The sequence below is a fragment of the Xyrauchen texanus genome, chromosome 25, assembly GCF_025860055.1.
Source record: "Xyrauchen texanus isolate HMW12.3.18 chromosome 25, RBS_HiC_50CHRs, whole genome shotgun sequence".
In the NCBI taxonomy this organism is placed as follows: domain Eukaryota; kingdom Metazoa; phylum Chordata; class Actinopteri; order Cypriniformes; family Catostomidae; genus Xyrauchen; species Xyrauchen texanus.
Genome location: NC_068300.1, coordinates 32,976,664 through 33,001,521, shown reverse-complemented (window position 1 = coordinate 33,001,521; position 24,858 = coordinate 32,976,664). Strand labels below are relative to the sequence as shown.

At 38.4% G+C, this 24,858-nt stretch overlaps 1 protein-coding gene across 1 annotated transcript in view; it reads left to right on the top strand.

Annotated features, from left to right (window-relative positions):
- LOC127618807 (protein NDRG3-like) overlaps positions 1-24,858 on the top strand; it is an 81,053-nt gene that overhangs the window by 9,170 nt on the left and 47,025 nt on the right. The window contains exons 2-3 of the mRNA XM_052091441.1: positions 11,951-12,035; positions 14,488-14,520. Of these exons, the coding sequence (XP_051947401.1) occupies positions 11,979-12,035; positions 14,488-14,520 (90 nt within the window). The 5' untranslated portion in view covers positions 11,951-11,978. The remainder of the gene's footprint in view (positions 1-11,950; positions 12,036-14,487; positions 14,521-24,858) is intronic.

Below are 24,858 nucleotides of genomic sequence, written 5' to 3'. Positions count from 1 at the left end.
GCCATTACCAAGATGTTTATTCTGACACCTCCAGTTTGACAAACTCTCACAAATCTGTGTTTTATAACAGTACATGTTGTATTATGTTTGTCATATTAATATCATGTTTATTCATAAAAAAAAAAAAACATTAAAAATGATTAAAAATAGGATTACCCTGATATTTACATGCTACCCCACCCTTCTGATGTAGCACCAATGAAAATTATGCTTTTATGTTTGATATCATTGACATCATTTTCATTATTTGGTCATTTGACGGCCATAATTGATTAAATGGTAACAAGGAATCCCAGTAAACAATTAAAAGTTGAAAATGATCGAAAATAATGGATGAAGCCACCTTCTAGTTTAAAGAATAAAACTGTATACTTCCTAATACTCTTTAAGTGCTCTAAGTCAACCCAAGTGGCTCAGTTTTTGCGGGTGTCCGGAGACGGTCAGACCCTACTCAATGTTCGGTAACCCCACAAACCATCTCACATCACCTTGTTCCCTGTCCATGGTGTCTCTTATTGGAGGGAGCATGCAGCCTCACAGCAGTTGCTACATTCTGCCACTAATGAGATCGCCTTAATGAAGGACAACATGTACAGGAGACGAATGGGAGAGCGACTATAGAGGATAGGGAAGGGCACGGTGGTTTACTAGTTGTCCAACAACCGACTAGTTGATAAGTGAGGTCTATGAGGTGGATTCAATAATGTTTGTAAAAACAACACTCATAAGAAATCCTATGGAAACGTATCTTATTTTCCCCTACATTTGTTCATTACCAAAAGCCAGTGCATGAAGAACTGAACTTGCTGGGTAATACCTGCCACACAATTGGCTACTCCCTGCCAGCTCCATGGAATAATGGTGTCCCTGTCACTGTGTGTGTGCCCAGTGAGCAATTGCCACTTGGATGCCTGGCCATCTCTGTGGCCTTGTTACACTGATTATTTGGCTGGCACTCTCCCCCCTTAGCCTGGTTTGCCACCGCATTAAGAGAATGTGTGCCATTGGGCAGAGTGGAAATTTTTCATTGTGCAATCGTTGTTGTTGTTAAATTTATTTCCAAAGATTGAAAGTATTTTGTTTTTACTTGCCTGTGTGAGTGCAATGGAAGGATTGTTTATGGTAATCTTTATTGTTAAAGGAACGTTCTGTGTTCTGCTCTATCTAATCGTGTTTACAGTAATGCACATGCAATGGACGTGTATACCGGAGGGTATACACGTAATTTTTGGCTAAGAGCTTAGGGCTATATTAATTCTTCTGTACCAAAACATGTGTTCATCACAAGTCATTTTTATTTGTATAGTGCTCTTCACAACACACATCGTTTCAGAGCAGCTTTAAAGAAAGTTATACAGAAAATGAAGGTGTAATATCTGTAATGTCTTAAGTGTCATCATTGTGTTGAATGGCATGATAGTAGTGTATGTCTTAACTGAATTATTTGTTTTTAGGACCCCAGTGAGCAATCCAAAGTTGACTGTTGAAAGGAACACAAAATTTCACATGTTTTAAAAAGCTTTAAATACAACAAACAAATCAACTGAAATTATACATCTGGAACATCTGCAATGACTTTCTCCTTTTTCACCACTCATGAGTTTGCATCACTGAACTTAACACTATGTGTTATTAAAGTGCACTATGTAAGATTTTTTGGTTACAATTATCAAAAGTTAATTGAGTGGTTAAATAAATGAATCCATGTTCAAAAATCCCCTTGTCTTAACTGGATTCACTACAGAAAACCTACAGTAATGTTATTTTTAGAGAATTTGAGCTACTGGAGCAGATTTGGCATGAAATCGTTGGCGTATGCCATTCATCCATGCGTGTTTACGTCACACCCATAAGCTGAGAAAGAAGGTCCGGCTGTTTGTCGGGAAGCAAGTGTGACAGCTGTTCAGTCAGTCCAGTCGCAGCAGTGGAGTCAGGACAGCAGTGGAGTGAAATCACTCTCCTAATGGATTTTACTGTTTGCTTGTTTTTTTAAGTGTTTGTAACCTAAGTTGTTTACCTGTTATACTGCTTGGAAATATTTTCTGGTTGGATTGTTGAAGCTTATATTGTTTGTCGTGCTTTAATGAATCGAATATTACTCATGTGAAGAAATGTAACTGTGTCACGGTTTCACTGTATGCTTTGGTTTTAAAAAGAGACTGTTGTCAAACCGTGGAAATTTATGATTCATGGTTGCAACAGGGTAAATGGAAAGGAGGAGGTGGGCACCGGCTTGACAATATCAATAATAATTTAATGATTAACTTAATAAACTGGGTGGATTAGATGCAGTCCTCCGGCCCCTGGTGGACAGAATGCCCCGCTGCAATTTGGTGGATGGTAGGGGTCTCCTCCGCCCCCTTTTTTCTCTGAACAATGTGATTTGGACCAGGTGCAACTTGATCTCATAAACATTTGTACATAATTTACGAGTTGGCTATTTTCGTATAATCTCACTCAACATTGTTTGCATAAACTAGTACGACTTCATCACGTGCAAATTCATCATGTGCAAATGTCTAATGTGGAAGTAAGCGCAAGTTCCGCAGACGAGGCGTTAAGAGCATACTTAATATTGTGCCCTTACCCAAATCTCTTATCTAAAGTTAACAATCAGTAGAGTGTGTAAACTTGATAGGAAGCTGTTGTGTGTGACAGAAGCAAGTAATTGTCACGTGTTAGATTGAAATGATGTCCAGCGACGTCATTGGCTGTAGTGAAAGTCATAGGAATTCAAACGTGTGCAGTCAGACGATATCATACGAATTAGCCAAATTTAGAAAAGTCTTACGAATCCTGACGTTTTCGCCTTGAGCTTGCTAATAATTAAATGTGCAGAACTGATTGATATGGATTTGCAAAAAAAAAGCAGACATTGAAACTCATTTCCTATCAATTCCCAGAACCTTCTCGGCTCTGGAGCCATTTTCAGCAAGAGTAGGCTAATAGCAGACCATAAATCAATGTGAAAATTGAGTTAAGCTGTAGGGTATTTATTTTATTATTTGTATTTATTTATTTTAATATTTGTACTCACGTGGTGGCACAGTGACTCGCCTCAATCCGGGTGGTGGAGGGTGAGTCTCTGAGACCGTCAATCATTTGGCTTGTTGAGCACGTTACTGCGGAGACCTAGCTCCTAGCCCCATCCAAAGTGAGAACCACACATTATAGCGACCATGAGGTTAACCCAACGTCACGTTATCCTCCCTAGCAACCGGGCCAATTGGTTGTTTAGGAACCCTGACTGGAGTCACTCAGCACACCCTGGATTCAAACTTGCAACTCCAGGGAGATAGTCAGCATCTTTATTGCTGAGATAGTAAGGTTTTTATTAAGTCTTAATAAGTTTTAATGTGGAGATCCTGTTCTTTCTGATTGAGTGTGTTGGGTCAATTTCAATTAAAATCTTGTGTAAGCACCCAAAGCATGTTAAACTCCCATCAACTCAAATCCACTGTTGAAGGGTAAGATTTCCATTTCTCCCATGAGCTGATTAGAAACACAGACAGATTAGTGCTGCTAATACGAACGCTGCTGTTTAGTGTCTTTTGTTTGCGTTTGTTTATTTGGATTCAGCTTCATACTATGTAGGATATGAGTCAACAAATTATTTTATTTGTTTGTTCCATGAGGACCATTTCAAGCAATCCAGATAATTAGCCTATGCATTTGTTTTAATTTTTTTTATTTTTATTGTTTTTAATGTCTCTCATTCTTTATGCATATTAAGTTACATTTACATTTAAATTACATATTTTAAATCTCCTCATTTGAATCTGTACCTCCTGAAATTGCCCCAAAATGTTGCTTATGGATAACCTCTGCTTACTTGTTGATGATGAACATCTGTAGTCATGGTAACCATGTTCTGCCTGATAGGATGTATATTAAATCTCCTGCTCTGAAATTTGGTTTGGGAGATACCAGGTTTTCTCCTGAACTCCTTCCACATACAGTTTTAAAACCCAGAATTGACCATTATCCATCTGTTTGACTTTCTTTGCAATGGGTAAAAGTGAAGTGTATAATTTCTTTTTTTACACCATCTTGACTGGTAGGCTAAAAAGATCATTTCGGACCCTGGATATAAGAGCAAACTCAGCCTGAATCACAGGCTTTCAAAGACTGGATATAAAAAATTAAATAAAAAAAAAGTATTGCAATTGTACGGAAGAGGATTAGGGCCAAGCAATAATAAAAAAATAAAACCATCTCGAGATTAAAGTCATTCTAATGCGAGATTAAACTCGTTATATTTCAAGAAAAAAAGTCGAAATACAATCTTGAGAATAAACTCATTAAATATTGAGAATAAAGTCATTATAATGCGAGATTAAACTGTTAAATTCAGAAAAAGTAAATACAATCTTGAGAATAAACTCATTAAATATCGAATAAAGTCATTTAAATATCGAATAAACTCATTAAATATCGAATAAAGTCATTATAATCGAGATTAAATTAAATTCGAATCAAGATTAGATACATTTTCAGATAAACTTTTTTCTCGAGATATTTATACTGCAAGATTTAATTTTCTCAGAATCTGATTATAATGACTTTATTCTTGAGATGGCTTTATTTTTTTTTATTATTGCTTGGCCCTAATCCTCTTCCGTACAATTGCAAACATATACTAGTTTTTATTTATTTATTTAAAAAAATAAATGTTGTTCAATTAGACCAGTGTTTTGAAATTGGTACACTGTGTGTAAATCCTTTTGGGTGTGAAAAATGCAGACGGAAGTCAACATATGCTGCTGAACTCGGTTTATTTATGCATTACACTTTTGTTTTCTTATGCACTTTTCTTTTTTATAGCCCATAACATGTTCATTTTTCTTCTCCTATTATCTTTCCTCATCTGTCCATCATCGGCCACCTGTGGCTGATTTGTAGTTTTTCTCTAGGCATCCACCTCTACCTGACCTCTGTAACACGCAGACAACACAGCAGACCTTAAATGACGTGATGTGTATCTACTCACTCAATCTCAGTTTCAGATGGCAGCTCTGGTTAAAGTGAACCAATCACAGCAGTGTCGACACAGCAGTAATATTTTTGAAGAAGTGCACGTGAGGCGCTAAGGGCGCTTACACACTAGGGATAGCTCAAATGGAGCGTTTGGCGTGTGGGATAGCAAAAGGTCAGTTTGGAAGCTGTGTATCACAGAGGGAAGATGTGGTCACGGACAGAGATGGCTATTTAAAATATATCTTAATGATAATGTACCAGTAAACATTGAAACTCTTCTCCAGGATCCCTCTCCACAATTAATATCTTTTTAGACATTTATGCATTTGGCAGACGCTTTTATACAAAGCGACTTACAGTGCACTTATTACAGGGACAATCCCCCTGGAGCAACCTGGAGTTAAGTGCTCAAGGGCCCAACAGTGGCATCTTGGTGGTGCTGGGGCTTGAACCTCCAACCTTCTGGTCAGTAACCCTGAGCCTCAACCACTGAGCCACCACTGCCCTTTTTAGAGGGCAAAGTGCCACTTGATGCTGGTATTATTATTGTCTTTTCTAATAAGTCATGCTCAGCAGTTTAAATACTGTAGGAAAATGGTACAGTACATCTGCTTTGTTCTTATAATGCTTAAACATTCTACTGAAGTCAGTAGATTTGACATGCAAATTTTAATAAAGGTGAGAGCAAAGATGTAATTGATACTCATTTATATTATTAGACTATTATTGTTGTCTTTTCTGATAAAGTCATGATCGGCAGTTCACAAACTGAACGGACATTATAGATCTGCTTTGTTCTTATAATGCTTAAATGCTAAAAAGTGCCATGGCAGATTTCGGTTGTGAATATCTCAAAATGATTCAATGACTCACTCATAGCCCAAAAGACGCTCATTTGTCACCACCTAGTGGCATCTCCAGAAGTGGTCACTAAACTAATCAATTAATGAAATTGAACAAATTTGTGAAACCGAAGCAAGCCACACAAAAGTACTCTTCATTTATGCAGATAATGCTGCACAACTGTGTTATCATTTAAATATTTGAGCAAGAAAGCACTGACAAAGAGAATTAATAACCTTAAGTTCTTGTAACTGATTATAGCTATCATTGCTGCACACATTGCTTCTAATATGAAGACTTCTGAAACTCATGTGGAGCAAACAAACATTGTTTGCTGAAGAGAACTCCTTTCTTATATGAACGAACTACAGTCTCTTTGTGATACCACTCTAAAATTGCTATTATCTCTCTGGTTCGCAAACCTGTAGGATTATTAGAAAATTATAGTCAAGTGTACTGGCAGGTGGATCTAAATGTAGGAAGGTTATTTTTACGTCATGCTGATTGTGTATGCAAAGAAGTGAGAGTTGGGCAGTTAATAATGAAAAGAGCCCTTCAGTTGTTTTCTATTACCTGAACCAATGCACATTCACCAACAGTCTGTAATTGGTATGTCACCAATGAAGAACATAATGAGTATTCTTCTTCTGGAAAGCAAAACTTTTAAAAATAATGAGCCATTATTGAATAATGAGTTATTCTCCCATCATTTATCCACCCCCATGCCATTTAAAACCTTCACTGACTTTCTCCTGTGGAACAAAAACAAGGATATTTTGAAGAATATATGAGCTGTTTTTCCACACATAATGCTCAATGGTGATCAAAACTTTCAAGCTCCTTAAAAGCTCATAAAGGTATCTTACAAGTAGGCTTAATTCATATGATTCTTAAGTGATACAATAGCTTTGTATGAGAAACGGACCACAGTTTAAGGTCACAATCCTTAAAGGGAATGTTTAAAATTAGCAACTAAATCTAATTATTGTCTTCATTTTTGGCATTGTTGCATGATTAGAGAAGTGTGTGAAATAGGAAAAAAGAAAAGTAGCTTTAGTGGTGGACCAATCCGGATATTTAAGGTCAACTGATCAGCATTTTTTACACCACAGTCTGACGATACAGATTTTTTTTAATTTAGTTTTTATTTAAACGTGCCCTCAGCCACACTTTCGCAAGTTATATTCTGCAGATATGTGTATGCCCAACACAGTAATATGACATTAATTGTGAATTGTTAACATTAATTTGTATTGAAAACAGTTATTAATTGTTCTGTTGTCAATATCAAGTCAAGTCAAGTGGTTTTTATTGTCGTTTCAACCATATACAGCAATGGTCAACGATCAACGGTCACTGTGACATATTGGTAACCAGTAAAAACCATGAGAGCATCACACACAGCAGAGATACTTTCGAAAATAAGAAAGTTGTCTTACAAGCTCAAACTGCTCCTGTGAGGAATCGGTGGTATTTGTTTGCTGTCTTTGGTGTTTTGTTGGAATTCAAATCACTAATTATTAAGCAAATGCATGAAGATGAAGTGTCGTTTTTAAGGTTAAACAGTTATATCTGTTATCAGTGGCATTGCGACCAACATCAGTCTGCTATAAATTGGAATCCTCAAATAAATTGGGAATAGTGCTGAGATGAGTGACTGAGATATTGAGAGCACCTGGAGAACGTGTATGTTTGACACAGAGTACTCATGTTGAAGAGAGAAAAGTTAAAAGTGCCCCTGATCGCTCAAACAGTCTCTATCGCTCCAAGCTCTAAGCGGCTTACAAGCAGCTCATGACCTCCTGAAATGTTTTTAAAATGTTTACAAAATTTGGGCTGATTTGGTGATCTACCTGAAATTGACCAATTAAGAGAAGATGTTACAACTCACACAATCAACGTAAACTGAGTGTTCATGAAGCTTTTAAACATTTGGACAAAATGGTTGTGTTAAAACTGTGTTTTCCCAATAATATTCACGACTACTTCACTGGGAATGATTCTACAGAAAGGTCATGCTGTTCTCTGCTCTTCAAACAAATCATTTGCTATACGGGTTGTGCTAGAAAACAATCTTTATCCATCTGACGGACAGAGTTTTCACATTTCCGTCATAATCTATTTTTATTCGCCATACTTGCATTCATTTCAGTTCTAGGGCTGCATTTAGGGGGAGATAGCTTTGGTTATAATTGTAAATGCACACAATAGTGGATATGTGAGCGAAGATTTTTTTTAACTCTCCAAGTGTGTGTCTTTAGTGAAACAGAACTTCTGGGTTGAAAGTTCTACCTGTCAATAAACCGATGCGCTAATAGGAATTTTAAACTTTGCTGTGTGCGGATTTAAAGCGCATTCACATGGACGAGATCTCACAGATCTTCTTCAGAATGTGTGCTATCAACATTCAAGCGGTGACACAGATGAGAAGGACGTAGCCTATATCTAGAATTCAGAATTCGCCATGTCATAAAAGTAGTCATGTACGATTGCACCTGTGTGCAGGGGCTCACGTTTCAGAACTTGCACCATGTACGCCTGGCCTAAGATGAAAATTGTCTGAATTAGACTGATGCCCAAACGATCGGTGCAACCCTATAGAGCTCTGCTGTTTGTATTCAAATTAAATATTAATATTGCCGTGTTTTCATCAATGAACACATCGTTACATTAAACAGAATAGTGATCTGTAATGCAAGTACAGTCTGTTCTCACTTTATTATTTGTGAAAATCTAAAGGAATCATGCTGCTCTGCTCTGCCCTATTTCCCCCCTCCAATTGTCTTGCTTTTTTTTTTCCATGTTTTAAAATTTAATAAAATTGTGTGTGTATATATGTATGTAAATATAATTTTTAACATACCATTACATTAATTTTATCAAATAAAGTGCTTCTATTCAGATCCTCACAGCACAATCCAATATTTATTCAATTTCACGCATTAACTAAAATCTAAGATTTAAATTGAGATTTATTTTGGCAGAAAGATGATTGATGCCATTTAGTTTGTATTTTTTGACAAGGGCTTCGCACCTCTGGTTAAGCTGTTTGCTATATGGCTTATTTGTGCTTATTAAACCACAAAATGCTGCATTTAGTTATAAATGTATAGTATGCATGTGCCACGTTATTCAAGCTTCAAACAACAAACACGCATGATGCTTATGATGAGGTGTTATGAGCGATCGGCTTCACAAATTCCGTTTGAAGCATGCAGACTTTCAGACGGTTTAATGAAATCTTAGCCTTTCTGTTTTCATTGTCAAACTAGGACATATCACAATTTTAATTTGATTAAGCATGAATCCCAAATATGTCAAATTCCATAATATTCCACATTTAATCGTCAATTCAGTTTTATGACTGGATTCCACAATTCCGTCAGTGTGTTCCGCATCGTGGAAATCATAGGGCACTACATAAAGTGGTACACTGTGTCTCGGTTGATTGAAGACAAGACTTTTGATCTGTTCATCCAATTCAATAATGGAAAAGAACAAAAGAACATGAGCTAAGAGTGGAAGAGCACAGGATGTACTCCATCCACAAATATATAATGTGGATATTTAAATTTCTAAAATTCAAAAACTAGATATAGTTGGACATTAACTGAATAGCCTCATGTGTCACTTATTCTTAAAAATATTGTGTTTTTGGACTCAAGAAATTGAGTTCACATTATTTGAATAAATAAAACATGAATTGTTCTTTAGACCCATGTTTTGTTGGGAAAAACTAGCTTTTTACCATGTGACCCACAATGTTATAATGGTCCCACATTGAGAGCACCATATCTCTGGGATTTAACCATCTTGGGCCTGAAAAGTTAAGATAGAATAAAAGGATGGGCATGAGTACTCGAAAGGGACAGCAATGATCGATCATGAAAATGATGATTGATAATGATTATACGTGACGAGACTTTTCACTAAATTTGAAATTCAGTGACCACTATACACAAGAAAATACATTTTAAAAACCTTATAGGTTTTTTAATCACTAACTTTTCATGACGTAAAATAAAAACTAACTAACAACTATACACAAACTTGTCAAAAAGGTACCTTATTTTTGATTTTGAGATTGACTACATTGTTAACAATCAAGGTACTGCTGAAAATCACAAAGACGTCACATAGCAACTAAACTGGTAACCAATATTGCAATGCTAGCATTTGAGTTTACGATAATCAAAAGTGAGAAAAATGTATGGTTGTTTTGACCACCTGTCTCTGCAAACGTTTGCTAAACAAGTTTTATCATGTAATGTAGGACCTTTGACTTATTAATGGATATCATTACCTACAAATTCTTCCTGGGTGCCGACATGTTTGTGTGATGCCACACACCTGCATCAAGATTTCCACACAAGGTTACCAGTTGGTTCCATTGCACGTTTCCCAGTTGGAATTAGGAAATTCAGACTCTTAAGCTGAATGGAACACCACATGCATCAACACCCCAATAAGCTCCAATACAGCGCACTGTGACTTTCTGTGCAGCTAAATGGAACCGAATGCAGGGTCTTCAAACTATTTTCAACTAAACAATACGATGGTAATGGCTTATTCAGTCAAGCCAATTGTGGTTTGAAAATACACTGTTCAGCCAGCCAAAATGAAAACAGTGGTGTGGCTTAAGATAATTATGGTAACCTGAAGGAAGAGCAGAGAGGACGTTGTGATAATTCTTTCATTGATCCAGAGCCAGGGACCTCTAGTAGAGTTGACACAGAATGGACCTCTAATTTTGGATCCATCCCATTTTATTACATTCCATTTATTAATTTAATGCAAATAATATTATCAGCATAGCAATACGAGTTAAAAAATGACATGAATTTCTTAGTATTTGTATGTCTCCATTTTACTTTGACTCATTGATTGACGATCATGTTATGCAGCTTGATTTGAGAATAATCCAAAGAGCATCTTTTGAAGTAATTTGACCTTTTTGTATAAAGGAGTTAACATTGTCAAAGTCTTTTACTTTGCTTACATTGAATTGGTGTGTCAAAAAAAATAGAAATGGTGGATTTGAAAAAACATACAGTATATTAAACATATTGCCTTGCCTCATACTGTGCACTTCAACGGATCACAGATCCCATATGCTGTGGCAGACTGACCTTTTCCCTCTGAGTAACTCCCTAATCCATCTAACAAGCACACACAGTCTGCCTTGTGTCTGGACTGTAACCTTGTCAGCACTTGTCAGTCCTCCTGTGGATGCCACCCAGGCTCTGCGGTCACCTTACATTTTTTGTTTATAACATCAACCCATCCTCACAAACACCAACATTCAGTCAGGCTCCAGGGGTGCAATATTAGTTTATATAACTTAGAATGTTTGTGACGGAGGGCTGTAGAGATTTTATAGGATGCCATTATGCATTACGCCAAAGCCTTTAGAAAGGGAACTACACTACAGGATGTTGTAAAAGGTGCATTCAAATTCTAAAATGAAAACAAGCTCATCTCAGCAAACTGTTCTCTTGACTCAAACAGCACAGCAGTCTTATTATGAGAAGAGGAAGGAGAGGAATTGGCATGGCTACAGGTTTGTTCGACTAATAGCAGACTGAGGGTGTATTTGGTTTATTTTTGCAGCACCATTTGGTGAGGTAAATGTTGAAAAAATTACACACTTAAGCTTTTGAGTTGCACAACAGGGCTAGGAGCTTGTAATGTGTTAGCCAAGCATTTGTGTTTGCTTGTAGTGTTTCTGGTCTAAAGCACAGCAACGCGCTTAATCGGAAAACAACTCTGGGGACACTTTATTTTTCAAGCCTCAGTAAGTCACACAGCGCCATTATTAGGGTGACATAAGCCTACATAATTCTTAAAGAGACAATTGCATGCATTGACCTTCAGAATAGCCAGAGATAGTTCAATGATGAATTAAACATGAGCTCATCTGAATTCTGTTAACAAGGACAATTGGGAAATTTGGTGACCATTATTGGGCTGGTTAATAAACATGAATTTTTCTCGCTCTCTCCCCGTTTACTGTAATTCTGTTTACACGAACAATTGTCGGCAGTCACTATTGGTCAATAAGTACAAGTCTGTACTGACTGTAATAATATACTAATCATTTTCTGTCTTCCTTTCTCTCTCAATCATACAGTAGTGACAGGCAGCTGTCAAACCTGAGGATGGATGAGTTACAGGATGTGCAGTTGACTGAGATCAAACCCCTCCTGACAGACAAGGTAAATTCTCACACACTATATTTAACTATATCTCACCACCACACCAGTTTTCTCACTCTGATTTATATGGCTCAATCGGTGCTCTTCTAGGCTGCTGTTTCAGGGCTGGTATCCCTTGGATACCAGGCTGTAACAAGCTGAGCCAGAGTTGCACTAGAGGAATGAGATCAGTGTGATGAATTTCATCGGATCCTAATCTCATAGCCATCCATATCAACAGAATCTCATAGAGCCAAAAATTAGCTTGTGAAGGAAAATCATCCTGATGTAGGTAAAGAAAAGAAAAGAGGATTGTTTATGTGTGTATGTGCACTTTATAAAGGCCCCCAAAAGCCATTCTGAACAGTGACTCATATTTTAACCCTGATTTTTTATTTTTTTCTCTCATTTTGTTTTGACTGAACATACAGTTGCAGTTCATCATTAGCATGGTACATTTAAATCAAAACCTCAAAGACCACTTGGAATCTAAACAAAGCTGCTCTATAACCTTGATAGTGCCTGTGGTTTTTGACTCCTCCTAGGGGGCACTTCACACTGACTGACAAACAGTGAGGCGCAGGCTTAAAAAAATATAATGATGATGATAATAATAAACTTATTTGAACAGAATTAAATGGGATCCAAAAAATTTAGTGCTCCAATCGCTCAAACCCCTATTTGGAGATGATCAGGAACATGTGATTATTTTTTTTTTATTTTATTTTTTTTGCTTTGCAGTATAAATGATAACATTTGAAAACATTTAAATAATAGATACTTGAGATGAGTGAGCACCGCTCATTCATTCAGAGGTGCAGACACATGTAGACTATATATTGAAGTCACATCCTTTTGCCTTTAATAAACCCACTTTGCTGCGATTTTGGATTTGATTGTCAAATTCTCATTAATTTCATCCCAAATCAGCTTCTGTGTTTTACTCTTAATTCCAATTTTATGACTCGTTTTCATGTTTTCTACATCACTGTAATTGAATTGCCCTATGTAAACACAAATGCATCCTGGACAGCAGCGAATGACCACCTACTCGCCTAATGAGCCAAAACAAGGTGCAACACAATTCAGTGGAAAGGAGTCGTTGAGAACCGGCTGAACAATATAAATCATATTTTAATAATAAACTTAAGCAAAAAGACAAACACACACACACACACACACAGGTGTCGGGCAGCTGCCCGTAACTCACTCTTTATCATACTGCCTTCTCCGGTCGCCTTTATCCCTCTCGGGCTTAATTAACTATATTTAGGGGCCGGGTGTGCGGAATAAAGGCCTCACCCCCCCTTTCAGGGGGAGGGCGTGCCTTCCAGCCCCGTCTGCTGGCAGGTCATCCCCGTCTTCCTGGATCTGGGAGGGGACAAGGGGAGGGGAAACAACAATAATAATAAAACGCTGTACTTACACAGTGTATACCACCCAAAAACACGAGAGGAGAGAGAGAGAGAGAAAGATTTACTCACTCTCCGGTTCTCCGAGATGCCGTAGCCTGGTCCTCGGCTACTTCTCCACACTCTAATGGATGACAACCGTGCCTCCCTAGGCGGATCGGAGGCAGTCATCCGTGTTTTTCGGAGCCACCGTGTTTTCGGGGGACGGAAGGGGTCTGTCTCCCCCACCACTGGCAGTGGTCCTCCCGCTCCAGGCGGTCAGCTAGGAGCCCCTACTCCCCTCGCGGTCTGTGGCTGCTCCTCCGCTCTCAGGCGTCCGGGCTCCGCTGTCCCCCGGTAGATGGCCGCAGCTGCTCTGTTGAGGTGGATGGTGGTGGCAAGGACTCTACTACGGCACAAGCACAGTTCAATGGAAAGGAGGCGGCGAGAACCGTCTTAACAACAATATAAATAATATTTTAATAATAAACTTAAGCAAAAAGACAAAGACACACAGACAGACAGGTGTCGGGCAGCTACCGTAACACTCTCTTTATCGCACTGCAGTCTTCGGGTGCCTTTTATCCCTCTCGGGCTTAATCAGCCAAATTAAGGGCCGGGTGTTGACCTATTAGGTGTGTGTGTTAAAAAAATTAATAGAAGTACAAGATAAAGGCCCAATTGGAAAAATTTGGGAAAGACCATATGTGCTATATATGCATGGTATACATCTATTTAGCTTTCCAAAATACCGTTGGTTTGCAGATATCAACATACAAATGAGCTTTCAACGTATATCTGAAGTTAAAACATCACAACTACATAAATGACTAAAACTTCATATTTGTGGTGAGATTTAAAATTCATGAATATTTAAGAGCAACAATGGGAGCATTTGAGACATGTATTAATACATGTGTAAATGGCAGTTTGGTTCAGCTGTCCACTTGTGATTTGATCACCCAAGACTGATGGCAATACCAGGTGTAAACGGAGCCATTGGGTCTTGCATGATCTGCTGTGTTAATGTCACATACTTTCAAACCAGCACAACTAACCTCTCCTTATCTGTGTCTCCACAGAATGGACAGAACTTCCAGGACTTTGATTGTCAGGTAAGCATCAATATATATATATATAATGCTTAAAGCTTTCTGTTCATCACTTCATTCACAAACTGTCATTAGTTTACTGCACTACTGGTTTATTTCCCAGCACACACTGTAGTGCTGAAAGATGAGCGTGTGGTTCAGTTCTTGACCTGTACTACACTGTTTGAGCAGCAAATTTCACAGATGTTTGTGTCTCTTTGTTTTTCTGTGAGTGTGTGGGGGCTTTGTGGGTGGTAAGCTGAGCTGGAGGAGTGTACAAGTGTTATCTGTGTGTTAACTCCTAAAATCAACTTAGCAAATCCAGAGAATATGAGCAGATTTCATTCATTACAATCAGTTTATTTATTATTTTAACTCTCCTCATTTCATGTATTGTAATGTATCTATGTTTCATTGCTCTTCTCTTTCTTGCTTCACATGCTGTGTTTTTTTTACAGCTCTGCCTTTTTTACTGTCCTTTTTTACCATTCTTCCCCCTCCTTTAACAGGCCTTCTGTAGATCATTCAGTGATTAGGGGTGGGAATCCACAGAGACCTGACGGCGATACAATAACATTAAGGATGCCATGGTGTGTTTTTTACAATTCAGTACAGTCTGAGAAAAAATTACGATCAGAAAAAGTCATACATCTCAACTGATCATGGGATACGTTTCTTAGGGAAATATGGATGCCTAGCGCAGCCCTACCATAGGACAACGGATAAATACACAACAAATAAATAGGAGGTTTATAATAATAGATGCTCCAATATAGGGCACAACACCACTTATGTGCATCCTGAGAGCGTAGAATGATGTTCTTCAATGTAACAGAGTGCTCGTAGTAGCTTCAAAATTGCATAACTGTAAGATTATTTTGTGCAACATCTAGTTCATGACATCCAACTTTTTCCCATATTTTGCAACAGTTCTATTTACTTTCTTTTTGTGAAGACATTTTGTGCTCTATGATGTCATACAATGACAGTTTATGGTGACCACCTCTTCAAGCTTCAAAAGAACCAAGAAGGATAATTCAGAAGTCTAATAAATTATTCCATGTGACTCATGATTGTTAAGAAAGCATACGACAAGGTTTAGTTGGTAAACAAAAAGAAATCGGATGTATTATTTAGTAAAATTTTTGACCATCCGTTGATCTCCTGTGCGTGTTCATGATGGGGCTCGAGAGCAACGGTTCATGCAGCCCTCTCGCGATATTAGGGTGTTCAAACGAAAATAGGGATGCACCGATGCCACTTTTTCTCTTCTGATATTGGAAATCTCATGTAGCAGCAAAATTAACTAATTCCAGTCTTCAAGTCTTCAGTAGAAAAGATGTTTGTATCTGGACTTGAAAGGATTCAGATCTCTTTTTTTGTTAATTTAGTTGTAAGGTAACCGCTCACTTTTCACTCAGTTATTTTTTGGAACCCATTCAACTGAAATATTATCATTTGTAAACTAATAATAATATAATAATAATAATAATAATAATAATGTTTAGAATTATATCTCAATCGTGCACCTATAACTTATAAACCCTCATGCTTTTATTTTGACATTCTGAACTCTCCAGGAAGTCCTGTAAGTGTCTGTTTGTAGGCAAGTTCACAGTAGTTTAATTCGCTTCTTATTCAAATTCTGGTCAAATGCACCTCCGGTGCCATTATAAGTGCATACTAGAAGTGAACCGATCTATTGAGCATCTACATCGGAGATGTTGTTTGTGAGTAGCGCTCAAATATTGCACACCAAAGGCTCAAAATAGCTGCAAGTGTGTGTAAACAGACCAGCACCATTCACTGACGCGCTGGATCTTATATGTGCATTTTATATATTTACTTATTAAACACAGCCTTTTGTGATTCACAGAGATATCGCACCTCTTCAAGTGGCTTTGAATAAAATGCACGCATCATATGAACTACTTTAATTGTGTGGTAATTATGGTACTTTTATGTCATTTTTGGAGCTTGACCGTAATGAACATGACTAACACACAGTATCAGATTTGGATCGGTCCGATCCGTCTAAAAGCTTCTTTATTGGAGCCGATACCTGTCCAGGTATCAGATCGGTGCATCCCTAAACGAAAACTCTTTTGTTTATCTAAAAACAGGTCCCCCACAGTGATCGTGACAACCGAACACAACAAAGCTGCACACAAAACAGAGAACAGGACTTACTAAAGCTAAGCAAGTAGGTCATCGGTCTATTCGGACTGGGTAGCAGAGAAAAAAAATGTCATGGTTCTCCCATTGAAAATGTTTCGTAGGACGCCCAATTGAAATTTAGGGCTGCTGATGCAAATTGAATGATAATCTTGCGTTCAGCTAAAGGCTTCTCATCTGCACTGCAATATTTTTGCAGTCTAATTAATGCTTTCATGTAATGGAACCGGCTCATGCTAATAATCTGCTCTTCTCTGGCGTGAGGGCAACAACTGAAATGGCTTCGATATTGTGGCACGCAGACCTCAAAACTGATGTGACTCATTTGAATTCTACTGAGAATTTTCTAGTTGACCTAATTTTTATAGCAACCATGGCAGTTTTAGTTCAGATTTCAAAATGTGTTTCAGGTGCTATTTTTACATAAATACAATAAAAATAATATAGCTGTAAGGAGCAATTATGAGGCCAAACACCAGCATGACAACCACAACCCAAAGAGCACATATGATATACAGGACAAGTCAGCCCAGGACAGTTTCAAACCTAGGTATTTTCGTGTCCACAGTTAAGAGAACAAGCCACTGGGAACAGTCCACTTCACCACTGAGGTACAACTTTGTAAGTCACCAAAGGGCTTAACTTAAAATTTAAAATAATAATAATAATAATAAATTATACATTTGCTTCAATGAGCACTAACATGGAAACCAATGCCTATCCCAAAGAGCACAGTTATCTTCACGACATAATGTCAATGATGCATACCAAATTAATTTGAAATCTGACAATGCTTTTAAAAGATATGTCACTTTTTAAGTAATATCACACGAGCATATGGCTCTATTTTGTGTTAGAATATCGGAATTGTGGGTTAAAATTTTGTGATGCTCTGAAATACAGATTTGTTTTTGCTTCCCAACTCTATCAATGATCCTCACCACATTTAACTGCTCGTTTCAGTCTCACCCCATCACTGTTCACTGATCGTGTTTATTCTCCTGCCACAGGCCCTATAGGCATGAGAGGTGATCTGGTCTGTTCCAGTCTGCAGCATGCGGCTGTTAGCACAGCTCACCATCTTTCTATTGTTCAGCGTCCAAACCCCATCAGATTGACATTTGAGTCCAAGCAGGTCTAATGTAGTTGTAGTCCAGTTTCACCCAGGAAAAAGCAACTCCAATTACTCGCCCTTTAGCTCTTCTGCACGGCTGCATGTAAAATGCTCTCCAAGAGTTATCACAAGCATAAGTGATGATTTTGGTTGTAACAATTTTGACATTCCATTTTGACATTTGCAACTTTAGAAAGCTACCAAACTTTCTGGACATCCAAAGTAACATCTACAAAATGTACTAGTGAGGATCATGCCAGCTTTCACTGGTTTAAATGTAGCCTCTTGTCTGCAGGTAGATAGTTTAATGGATCGCTGTCTCTGGTGAGAACGTCAACACATACACACACACCCCCAGTGAGAATACTTGGTGTTCGCACAGGTAGTCATAAGAATGGAGTAGAGCGAATGAGTAGGAGAGATGAGTAAATGGGGTGTTTATGGTGACTGATCCACAGTATGTTTACATCCTCATGTATTGTCTGTCTTCTGAGTTCCAAAAGTGCATTTTTTTTTTTCTCCATTGGGTTTCTACTAAAGCTGGTAGCTATGCAACACTAGGACTTGAACTATTACACAATGTAACATCCCTGAACTCCTCCACAGTGGGGAAGAGGAAACTTTACTTTAAGAGTACACTATTCTTACTTTGATTGATTTAAATGTTTCCCTGAAGCTCCCGATGCTTGATGACATTACTGTCTTTTCCTTAGCTTTTATTGTTCCCTCTGCGTGCTAATATCATTAGGAGGAGCAGTTGCTATGGTAACTGTGTAGATGTTGGCTGGTGGTTGAGTGTGAGTGTGAATGGGTCTCTGTGGATGATGTAATCTGACTCCTGTTGAGGTTCTCCTCAAGAGGGCAACATAAATACATATAACAGTCAAGCTGTTCTCAGAAACCCTGTTGAATTTTATTTTTGATGTTCAGTTCAGCTGTACTTTTGATTATACTGTATGTTCTTCTGCATGTATTTAGACTAAAATTACCGCAAATATATATATATATTACACAATGCCTACTTGATCCTGTTTTTTCACTCCCATTATCTATTAGTTTAAGTGTAATGTGCAGCGTTGGTTCTGTAGGGATATGGCAGTGGGTCAGATGGTGCTTGGGGGCAGAGGATGTGTTAGATGGGTGTCAAGCGCGCTCTACTGGACATGGACTGACACAAGAGATGAGCATCAATTCTCATTACCATCACCTATAAAGTTCACACTCTCTGTCTCTCTTACGCTTGTATGCACAGACACTCACTGACATGCTTATAGGTTTAATCTGTGGTGTAATTCGCAAAGCTGATCATTTTATATTTAAGCAAGGTGCGAAAACCGTGTATCGTGTAAATAAATTCACAGCTAAAGGGTGTTGTTAGGCACAGCCTCATGTGGCATGTTACTACATAATAAAAAATTACAGATTTTGAATTCGTTATTTTAAGCAAATTCTTCCAATAGAAGATATAGTCCCTGCCATGTGCACAATAAAATAACATTATTTTATGGCACTTCTGGGTTCTTTTGGCACCACAGAAAACAACTGCTTTCAAAATGCAAATCATTGAAACTGAGAAAAATGCTCAAAGTGCTGTTTGTTAAAAAATAAATAAACATGTTTCCAACCGTTTAGTTCTTAGATTTTCATCAGAATGAGTGGATCAGGACAAACTCAGGAATTTACATGATTTATATGATATTCACAGATTATTAGTATCACATCATTAGTATCACATCTGCACTAATAAGACCCAATTGCCCCGCAGCTGCTGTTGGAAGATTTAAACTTGCCACAGGGCAGTCACTCAAACTGATCGCAAATTTGGAGGATGCCAGCACATCAGAGGCCTGTCCGGTTTCTCCCCCTCAGGTGCTCCTCTCCATCTCCGCTCTCTCTACATCCAGCACAGCCACTGTCAAGCGAATGCTGCAGGAATCTTTCAAGCTAATTAACCAATAATAAAGGAAATGTCGTTGTAATGATCTATTCTCTCCCCTATTCTGTCTTGTGACACTACAATTTTTGCATAATGCCTTGTTTTTTTCTCTCTCGACAGTGTTTCCAAAACATTTTTTTAGATATATATATTTTTTTCTTACTCAATTTGGAATGCCCAATTCTCAATGCGCTCTAAGTCCTCATAGTGGCATAGTGATTTGCCTCAATCCGGGTGGCGGAGGACGAATCTCAGTTGCTTCCGTGTCTGAGACCGCCAATCCACGTATCTTATTACGTGGCTTGTTGAGTGCGGTACCGCGGAGTCAAAGTGTGTGTGGGGACTTCACGCTGTTCTCCGAGGCATCCACGCACAACTCGCCATGTGCCCCACCGAGAGCGAGAACCACACATTATAGTGACCACGAGGAGGTTACCCCATGTGACTCTACCCTCCCTAGCAACTGGACCAATTTGGTTGCTTAGGAAGCCTGTCTGGAGTCACTCAGCATGCCCTGGATTTGAACTTGTGACTCCAGTTGTGGTAGTCAATGTCTTTATTCGCTTGGCTACCCAGGCCCCCCTCCAAACTAGTTTTTGACATAATTTGACATATGGACAACATTTATTATTATCATTCAGGGAGCACGCATGATAACGGTGGGTTAAAATTGTGTTGATGTGTTCCGCGTTCCATAGGTAAATAGATAATTGCATGAATAAGTAGGTGTAAAGGTCTTTCTTATAAGTGCTCAGTGAGTTTATATTTTTTCACTACAAACTATTGTAATCCCTGAATAATAAGACAATATAATGCTTAACCCCAGTGCTGCTCATCTACCACTAAAATCGGAAGAACCCAGAATTGCAGTTTTCCTCTGTGATGTCACGGTCAATTCATCAATGTTGTGTATTCTAGTACAGGTAGGTCAGCTTATCCAATCAGCTTCCAGAACAATTCAATTTATATTCATCTTTATGTACCGGAGTCTACCAAAAACGAGTGAGGGAGATGAGGAAAAGGATGACTCTTTTAACAAGAGCAACTTACCCTGATAAATCCCTTATTTGTGGAAAATGGAGGCTGGTAATTGGGTATATGCTAATAGATGCTGCCCTCTGTGGATCATGAGTGGTGTTTCATCACTTTTTTAGTTCAGATAGTCAGAGAAAAGGCTGACATTTTAATGTCTGAGATCAAAACACTTGTGCCTCTCTCATCTCTGACTTTGCCGATTTGGAGCATCCTCAACTACTGCTGAGGCAGGATACACCTGCTGCTTGATGTGGCTGCACACAAGCACAACATACACTTGCATACAGTTATACTTATCAAGGGTGTGTTCCAGAGCAGGGGTGTATGCGCGTGGGCCGGTGCACAGGGGTCTTTCTTCAGTGGTAATGGTAGGGAAATCCTTGTTCCCCTCACCCACCTTGTCATCCATCATAAGCTCAGGTGCATCCTGGGAAAGACTCTTAACCAGGAGAAGGTTACGCAGTCTGAAATGTCAATGGTTAACCCATCTTTCTGGGACCTCCTTTGTGGGAGGGTTACTCATATGTTCAAAGGTCATGACTGCTTAACTGTCAGTTCTTTTACATCATACACAAGTTATTATCCTTATGTTCTTGTGTGATCTTCACAGCCTTTGTGTTGTCTTTACTGTTCACACTGTCAAAAATGTGCAGCATCAGAAAACATAGTACGCTTTTTTTAACAGGAGCATGGACAATTCAAGGGAGTTTAAAAATGCATTCAATATATTTTAATTGTGAATGAATGGGGATTTATCTATTAATGGTCAAGGTCCATGGGGTGAACCATCCATTTAAGATGATCTTAAATGTAAATGTTTTTTAGTTTTTTTCTTTGCGGATGTCATTGTAGTGCAGAGACGTGTTTCCCATGTGCTGTTTTTATCTACTGAGTGTCAGTACCCATCTTTATTTTAAAAGGAACAAATTCTGATCTAATCTAGGTCGATTTTACATTGATGACTGTAGAGGTCCTCTTACACCATGATGCTCCGAGCATTCCAGTGTCACTTCTCTAGTCTCTATCTTTCTTCCTCGCTCTCTCTTGTTTGATATTCAGCTGTCCTGTTGCCCTCACAGTGACGTATACTCTTGACTGTGAGCTGGTACAAATGCGTTTGCTGCATATGCACTACGACTGCTTTGTCATGGTCTTTTAGTACAATTGATGCCAGATGCATAGGACTGTGCTGATGACAAAATCTGCATCACTCAGACTGTGCACAAAACAGAGCGGCACACGGAAAACTGAAGGATACTTTGACCTTTACTGTACCAGGCAACAATACTTGAAGGGGTCATGCCATGCTTTTTATTTTAATCTGTTCCTCAAGGTTCACATATAATATTAGTAAAATAAATTGGCTAAAAAAACAACATAATTGTAAAGCATAAACATTTTCAACATTTATTCTGACCCTCTGTCAGAAATGCACCGTTTTCCTTTAAGACTTGACTGAAAACGCCCACTGTTATGATTGGCTCTCTGCTCTTGACTGACATGCTCTCGACTTGCCATCTCACTGCTCGCTGCTACGGAAGTGATTAAAGGTAAAGTAGGCATTGATGTGTTGAAGGTGATTTTAAATGCAGATGTCTATCGCATCACAATGTAGAGGAAGTAGAGAAGTCGTTTTGGCAGCTTAGTTTCAACAAATGCTCTTTTTGCAGTGAGGAGGAGATTGAGTTTTTATAGTACAATGACCTCTTATATCTCAAAAGATCAAGGAAAATTTGACTCCTGTCATGAACACTTAAAATCTGAAAACAAAATGAAAAGTGTTCATTTGGCTTTGATTTTTAAATCCATTTGATGTTACTTGCAAGCAATTGTTGAACAACAAAGTAGGCAATTAGCAGTTCACTTCCCATTGTGTTCGCATCAGCATTGAACTTCACGTCACAAACGTTATTATTATTTTAATTACAGAACCGGGCAATTCCACACATGCCAACCATACCATGGAAAAATGGTGATTTCAATCTTATTTCAACTCATCATTCAGCCTTGATGTGTATTATAATGTAATATATGTCTGAGAGATCCAAGTCTGCAGATTTCAAAGCATTTTGGATGGTTTCTCATGATGTTAACTGCTGCTTTAACAACTGTCATGTCCGTAACGTAGAGTTGTCGCGTCTGTAATGCCATTTTTTCCCCCATTTATATGAAAACGACAATGAATAAAAAAAAATATTTTACATGTTCTTTGGTGTGCCAACACTTATAAAGTCTGTGGCTATTATTATTTCTGGATTGTGCATTTCAATTCACAGAATATTTCCAAAGTGTGCGGTCTCCCAAAAACCTGTATAGTCTGAAACTTTTCTGATGTCTGTACTCTATCTGCAGGGGTCTATAATTCTACATAAAAATTGCTTTGATGTAATGAGTGGAAGTTATATTTGACATTTTCACGGCAAATATTACATCCATATCGTGGGAATTGCCCAACCCCAGATGCCCCTATTAAGACATACTCTAGTGTGGTTCCTTGTGTTTACAAAGTATCGGGCTGCTACCTTGAGTGCTTCTTAGCAAGTAGTTGTTGCTGGATATGCTAGGGATTGCAAGGTTCATGCATCCAATCTATTTAACACGTTTTGATTGCGATACTCAATTTATTTGTTTTATTGTTGGATTGCTGATTTCAGATTTACTGTACCTGTCTCTGAATGTCCCATTTAAAAAGTGTGGTTGGCCACTTTAGACATCTGTGAAACTACATCATCTTCTCCAAGTTGATGTAAGTAACCTGCAAAGTGAGTTTAAGACTTATGCCAATAGAGTGCAACAGTGCCTGCCCATCTTTTTATCTTGGTTCCGGAAGTATTTTTCCCATTTAGTTTTTTTTATATCACAGGGTTTTCATAGAATCCTCCATAAAAGAATTAGAAGCCATGAACCAAACCAGCCAGTTATAAAGATACAAGACCGTTTACTTAATGGGTTTTCATGAGGGAATTGACTACAAATCCTTCAAGCATTGCAGGTGCAGTATTCAAATTAAAAACGATGGAAAAATAAAACTTTTTATTTGAAGTCATTGATTATTAATTTAGAAACAATATATTAAGTATTTATTGCTCAATATTCAGAAGTATTGTTTACAAATAAGTAGTTTGATGGTGTATGGAGACTGACTCGATTAGGTCACTTGAAGTATGTCATGGAAGTGAGCGGTCGCTGCTTAGCTTTGTTGGCTGAAATTCTCTGATTAGTGGGTCTAATTCCTTCAGGATCATGGGTAGTGTTGTTATTAAACAGGAATTCCACTATTAAAATACATTTTTGGTAAGTTAAAATTAACACAGACTGATGGCATCAACAGAAGCAAATACCATTGATTTACAGCCTTGTAAACGCTGCTATCGCAATTTTCTGAAGATGGGAGGGAACACATCAAACTTAATAAAGACAGACACCCTGATTTATTCAAGCAAATAAAGCAGGTGAGTTTAAAAGCATATTATCATTTGCATTAGGGCTGAAACGTTTAGTCGACATTATCGACATCGTCGAAAATACAAAATTGATGAGAAAAATGTTCGTTGTCGAATAGTAGTTCTCTTACGAGAGGTTCTCTCGTATTGCGTAAGCTAGCTTACGCTACGGGAAAGATTCATCTTTTCTGAGATATTGAAGCCAAAAAATTATCCTTAATTTTTGTATCCATTGTCAACGCAGTGCGGCAGCTGCAGACCTTGAGCGGGCTAGCTAGCGAGCTCATAGGTTGCTCTGCGGCAACTGCTGCAGCCTATAGACGAGCTTGGGCGAACTCGCATCCAATGAGAGGCGTCCGCGCGCTCACTGCAACAAAGCCCGCCAAAATGGGCGTGACTAGAGTGCATATAAGCGTAGTTCGTAGGCTGGAACCCTGATTTTCATCTCTTCAGCGAAGCTCTTCGTATCTCTGAACTGGAAGCCGCGTCGCCGTTCGAGGGGCATCAAGCAAGCGTGGACAGCGCTCGAAGAAGCCGGCCATCTTCGCCACCTTCAGCCGTCCTGCGAGCTACGCCATCCGGCGACGTATCCTTTTTAAAGCAAGCTAGTTCTTATGAACTTCACAAAAGAGTACGAGCGTCTTTTTAAAGATGCCTCG